The 6,764-nt window shown below is 43.6% G+C and overlaps 1 protein-coding gene across 1 annotated transcript; it reads left to right on the forward strand.

The window, feature by feature from the left end:
* The first annotated feature begins 689 nt into the window (after positions 1–689).
* Positions 690–2,137, forward strand: LOC106984603 (olfactory receptor 12-like). The gene is given in 3 exon segments (XM_027044319.2): positions 690–1,210; positions 1,213–1,519; positions 1,521–2,137. Coding segments are annotated over 3 exon segments (900 nt in total). The 5' UTR covers positions 690–957; the 3' UTR covers positions 1,861–2,137.
* Positions 2,138–6,764: the final 4,627 nt, after the last annotated feature.

The raw sequence follows: 6,764 nt of genomic DNA on the forward strand, positions 1-6,764 counted from the left end.
TACTTGTAACAAGTGACACATGATTCTCTTTACTACTTCTACATTTCTGCTAAAATTCTCATCTTTTATCCTTTAAACATAATAATCTTAATTATTTAAAAGCTTATGTGTGTTAATGCCAAAATCTGAAATCTTTCTGGGTTTTTCTATTGTTTCTGTTATTTTAATTCATATTGTGGGAACTCCTCAATTTTTAAATTGTGTGTCTGGCAGTTTTTATGCAAAACTTTTATAGATAACACTTGAGGTCTAGCATAACATGTCTTCTCTTGAGATATATTTGCTTTTGCAAGGTGTCAGAGGCACAGCACTCAGATCTCACCATAACAAAATTTCAGTGACTGAAATGGTCAGAAGTTGAGATGCATACCTACTCTCTATTTAACTCACTCCAATGGTGCATCCTGGGTGGTCCTAATAACTAGCCACTGTCCGCATTAGTTCCACAAGGCATAAACCCACTGCTTGGCACCAAGTCTCTCAGACTTCCTCTTTAAAACTGGCTTGTGTCTCAAGGGAAAAAAGACATTCTCAGTAATGGAATCCCTGGGTCTGTGTGTTTGTCTTGAATTTCTTTAGTAATTCTTTACTAAATCATTAAGTCTCTTCTACCTTCAATTAGATTTTGTTTTTGTTGTTGTTTATCATTTTTTAAATGTTTATTTTTGAGAAAGAGAGAGCTTAAGCAGGCGAAGGGCAGAGAGAGAGGGAGACAGAGAATCCCAAGCAGGCTCCAGCCTCTGAGCTGTCAGCACACGGCCTGATGTGGGTCTCAAACCCATGAAGCATGAGATCATGACCTGAGCAGAAATCAGGAGTCGGACACTCAAATGACTGAGCCACCCAGGCACGCCATGTTGTCTATCTTTTCTCAACAGTCTTCAGCAAGAAGTTTAGTTTGACTTACTTAGTCTGCCAGTACAGAAGGTGTAATTCCCCTGGTGAGGACTGAGGCTCATGCCATTGCACAGAAATGGGAACCTCCCCATGGTCTACTTCCAAGATTTTGTGCTGGAGGGATTTCAGGGTGGCCTGGAGACCCAGGCTCTGCTCTCTGCTGTTTTCCTGAACCCGTACATGGTAATTGTGATGGGGAACCTCACTATTATCATGGTCATCACCTTGGATGCCTGCCTGCACTCTTCTTCCTCATCTGTCATTGCCCCCAATGCCCCGGCCAACTTCTTCTCCCCACCCAAGGTCATCACCTTTGCTGTGCCACCCAGTTATTCTTCATCTCCTTACTGGTCACCACTGAAGGCTTCCTCCTGGGCGTCATGGCCTGTGACCATTTCATGGCCGTCTGCAGCTCCCTGTGCTACCACATCACCATGTGCCACTCTGCCTACACTCACCTGGTGCTGGGCACCTACTGTGGAGGCTGCCTCAACTCTGTTGTGCAGACCAGCCTCACATTCCGCCTCCCATTCTGCAGCTCCAACTGCATCAACCACTTCTTCTGTGACGTGTCCCCTCTGCTCCAGCTTGCCTGTGGCAGCACAGCCATCAACGAACTTCTCGTTTGGCATCTGTGGGCTCATCATTGTGGGTGTGACATTTGTAGTCCTCATCTCCTATGGCTACATCACAGTGACCATCCTGAGGATGCGCTCAGGAGCTGGGAGACGCAAGGTCTTCTCCACCTGTGGCTCCCACATGACTGTAGTGACTCTCTTTGTTGGGACTGTCTTTGTCATGAATGCCCAGCCAGGAGCCATTGAGTCCATGGAGCAGGGCAAGGTGGTCTCTGTCTTCTACACGTTGGTCATCCCAATGCTCAATCCTCTCATCTACAGTCTTCGAAACAAGCATGTGAAGGAGGCCCTGCAGAGGCTGGGCCAGAGACACATGGTCACATGAAGGATGTGCTGGTGGGAGACAGTGTCCTACAGGTTGGATGGAGACCTCAGAGAGACACTGAAATGTGAGGACCCCTTCAAACCTCTTCCACTTCCAGAAGGAATTAGATGTGTTAAGAAATTCACTCATTTGCGCATTCGATCAATGTTGCTTGAAAGCGTTTAATGGACCACATGTTTACTAAGTCTGAAATGTATAAACAAATAAGGATGTTCTTCACCCCAAACTAAATGTTCAAGGAAGGAGCATAACTTGAATCACATGAATATAGAGCAATCTCTGGGCATCAAGACAGGGGTGGCATCGTGGTTCTCTGGGCGATCCATGGGATTCAGCAGGAAAGAAGTCAAATGTTTGTGCATCTTTATCAAACTGGGAAGAAAAAAATGTTTGCATCACAGCACCTCCACCCTCCTGTCCTCCAGATGCAGGGTCTTGTTGTCTCTTGTTGGCCAGACACGAGCATTAACTAAAAGGGGCACCTGCCCCCATTTACCTCTTATCAGCCTGTCCTCAACACCATCGCCAGAGATACCTGTTTAAAACAATCATTTAATGCAAGGCCAAGGCACTCCCTATGGTGGGTTTGGCTGGAGTGGTTCAGGTCTGACTACAGGGCGTCTCTCACAGAGGAGCCAGGTTGCTGGTCTGAGGCAAATGTACTGGTTTCATTCAGGGAAGAAGATCCCTTGAGCTCTGCTTTATGGTACCAAGCAGGGGAGACACTGTCACTAGAAAAGACGACCCAGAGCTCTAGCCAGGACATCTACCTTGCTAGTCACAGGTCGAGAGACATGAAGTACAAACAGATAGATATAATTTTTATCTATCTACGGAAAAATGCTCAAATCACATCCATTCAGGGAGTTCACCACCCAGGTCAAGAAAAGAAACCTACCCAGTTTCCACAACACCCCTCCTACCCCCTTCTAGTTAACGCCTATCCTGCCTCTGATGCACAGATTGGTTTTGTCTGCCGTGAACTTCCTATGAATAGAACCACACAGCGTTCCTTCTTTTGTGACTTTTTTTCCCTGCTAATATTCTCTTTGTGAGATTAATCCTTGTGACTGTATATAGTAGGAGTTTGTTAATTGTCACTAATGTATAAATTTAATTATATGGAGACACCATTATTTGTCCGTCTTACTGCTGATGAACACTTGGGTTGTTTCCAGTTATTGGCTTTTTTAGAAAAATGCTGCTACGAAATTCTTTTACATGTTTTGTTTTGTTTTGTTTTGTTTTGTTTGTTTTGCTGTGAGTAAATTCCTATTGGGCATTCTTAGTGGACTTGCTCATCTTCTTGGATAACTCAAGTTTTCCAAAAATGTTACAGCAATCTTTGTTCCCAGAAATAGTGCAAGAAATAGTGCACAAGAGTTCCTGTTGCTGCATATTATCACGAATAAGTCATGTTGTCTGTCTCACCAATTTTAACCATTCTGGTGGGCATGAAGCCACCATGATATGTGGCCAACGGACTGACCAGATTACCATATAATAAGCAGCAATTTGGATGTCCTTTTTGGGGAAGTATATATGCTTTGCTCATTTCTTACACTGTATTGTTTTTCTTTTTCATATTGATAGTAGAATTTTTTTTCTATATTCTGGATAGGAGCCCTTTATCAGTTTTAGGATTTGCAAATATCTTCACCCTCTTTGTAGCTTCCACATTTGTACTTGTATTGATTTAAAAAAATTTTTTTTGATTATCAGAAGTTCTTAAATTTACTCAGTAAAGTTAATTTACCAACCCTTTCCTTCATGGTTACTTTATCCTATGCCATGTTTAAAGAACTATTGCCCATACTAGATCAAAAAGATATTTCTCTGTGTTATCTAGTACAAGTTTTCTTCCTTTGTCTTTTATATTAGTATCTGTAATCCACATGGAGTTAACTTTTTTGTGGTTTTTGTGATGTAGGGGTTATTTCGGGTTTTTTTTCCATATGGTTATCCTACTGACCTTTTTTTTTTTAACGTTTATTTATTTTTGAGACAGAGAGAGACAGAGCATGAACGGGGGAGGGTCAGAGAGAGGGAGACACAGAATCTGAAACAGGCTCCAGGCTCTGAGCTGTCAACACAGAGCCCGACGCAGGGCTCAAACTCACGGACCGCGAGATCATGACCTGAGCCAAAGTCGGCCGCTTAACCGACTGAGCCACCCAGGCACCCCCCTACTGACCTTTTTAATATACATACACATATACGTTTTTCCCCCACTATGTAGTGTCACCTTTGTCATAAACCAAGTGTCCCTATATACATAAGTTGGTGTTTCTAGACTCTTATTCTGTCTCGTCGTGCTATTTATCTATTCTTGTCTTATTTTATAATGTATTGTTTCATGTTTAAAAAGTAAAATATCATAAGCTCTTCAATATATATGAAAATAACAAATGATGTGCAATATCTTTAGAAATATAATTTTAAATGCTATTGAAATATAGAAAAGAACTGAGTAGGGTGCCTGGGTGGCTCAGTCAGTTGAGCATCCAACTTCAGCTCAGGTCATGATCTCACTCCATGAGTTCAAGCCCCACATCAGGCTCACTGCTGTCACTTTGGATCCTCTGGCCCCCTCACTCTCTTCCCCTCCCCCACTCACACTCTCTCTCTCAAAAATAAATATTAAAAAAAAAAGAACTGAGTAAATGGAGAACTATACTATGTTCATGGATAAGAAGTTTTAACATAAATATTCTTACGCAATATAGCCAATATACTCTATGCTGTCTTAATCCTAACATGATTTTTTTTTATAGTACTGGACAAGTGATTCTAAAATTTCTACATGGAAACTAACTATAAGAATAACCAAACCTACATGAAAAATTAGAGCAAAGAAAAGGAATATGCCTTTCTTACCTAGAACTCTCCCACAATCAAGAGCACACCAGGTTGAATCATGAATGCACCCTAGGCAGAGGCCCTGACATTTCTGGCTCTCAGTCCATTAACCTTTTCCATGCTCTCCCTGCCCACCATGGCTTCTCTGCAAATAACTGTTCCAGCCTCAGACCAAGCAGTTTATCAGAGCCCCTGGAAAGGGCTTCTAACTGTGCCTCAGCCTCAGGCTCAGGAAGGGTGATCCTTATGGTGAGGCTAATAAGAGCAAACCCAGAGAAGTCTGGCCATGTTGGCCCTCTCTCTGGACAATCGCGGTCCCTCCCTTGTCCCAGGAAGCCAGTGCTCCTCTTGTAACAAGTCTGCAACAGTGCCTAGAATGAACCTCCTTCCTAGCTTGCTGGTTACACCTCATCTTGTTTCCCTCTGCCCTACCCCCCACCCCCACAGTCCCTGCATCCAACTCCAGGACAAATCTACGTACTTTTCTGCATGTCTTCTCCCCACCGTGGATACTCCTAGCAATGCATCTCCCATGTTACATGAATGGTAACTGTGTGTGTGTGTGTGTGTGTGTGTGTGTGTGTGTGTGTGTGTGTATGCACATGCACTTTCCTCAAGGACTGAGATCACATCTCAGTTGTCTCTGTAGCCCTGTTCCTGGCACCTGGTGGATGCTGAAGGTTGGCCGAACTGAAATGAGTTACCCAAACTGCCTTGCCATCAGCAGAGTAGGTCATCATGAATTTTGCTAAAAACGTGGGGCCATCAGGTACTTCCATCTTTACCTCCTTCCTCTATCTTCCTGGGATGAATCATCCCTAACCTGCTCAAGACTCAACCCTATGCTGGGTGTGGGCTCCTTCAGGACTCCCTGCCAACAAGCATGGTCCATCTACTTAATTTTGACCTTTCTTCCTTCCTGACTCATTCTCTTCAGGCTTCAAAGGTGTGCAAAGCCCAGACATCTCTGTAGCCTGCTTATATCTCTCACTCACTCCCCATGAACGTTTTTTAAACTCATACTCTGCACTCACTGTCTCTGCCTGTGCTGTCCTCCATCCCTTTGCAATCATGCCTCTGCACCCAGCACTGCATCTAATTGCTGGCAGTGGTGTCTCCAAGTCTGATGGACACTTTCTGGTCCTTATCAGTGATGGTCCAAGTGTAACCCTTTTCTTCTTTGAAAGCTCCTCTTCCTTTAATGTCTAGGACATGTGGCAACCTCTGTTCTTTCCAAATGCCTCAGATCATTCCTACCCAGACACTTGTGTTGGGCCCTTTCATTCCATTTAAATGCTGGTGCCCCCAGGGAGCTGCTCTTGCCCCTCTCTCCAGGGTCCACCACCTCAGAGGTCACTGTCTCCACAGGAGACAATCTCATCCCATCTCATCTATCCACACCCATAATGCACAAATACTACCTCAACAGCTCAGTGATTCTCACATATGAAAACTGCCATGAAACTATCACCCAGGTCAAGACTGAAACGTTCTCAGAACCAAAGGGGCTAATTTCTGCCTTTCCCCAGTTAATGCTCTGCTCCTAGGATGACAGCCGTTCTGATCTCTAATTACATAATTTTCTCTGCTTTTGAACCTCATAAAAATGGAATTAAATACTGTGTCCTCTCTTGTCTGGCTTGTTTGGCTCAGCACAATGCCGTGAAAGTCCTTCATGCTGTAGCACGTCCCAAAGGTTCACTCTTTCCCACTGCTGCACGGTACTCTATCACATAAACACACAACCTACTTATCCTCTCTACTGTTGATGACCACTTGAGCTGTTCCCTTTGGGGCTATCACAATTCAAACTGCCATGAACAACCTTTTGCATGCCTTTTGATGGTCATAAGCACTCATGTGTGTTGCAACTATGCCAGTGAACTAAAGTTTCTGGGTCACTGGGGCCTGTTTAATGTTAGTAGGTAATGTCAGTTATATGGAAAATTTCAAAGAATCTACGAAATATCCCATAGACCAATAAATAAGTTTAGCAAAGTCTCAGGATACACAGCCAGAATACAAAATCAATCATATTTGTATAG

This window comes from Acinonyx jubatus, chromosome C1 (assembly GCF_027475565.1).
Source record: "Acinonyx jubatus isolate Ajub_Pintada_27869175 chromosome C1, VMU_Ajub_asm_v1.0, whole genome shotgun sequence".
NCBI classification, from domain to species: domain Eukaryota; kingdom Metazoa; phylum Chordata; class Mammalia; order Carnivora; family Felidae; genus Acinonyx; species Acinonyx jubatus.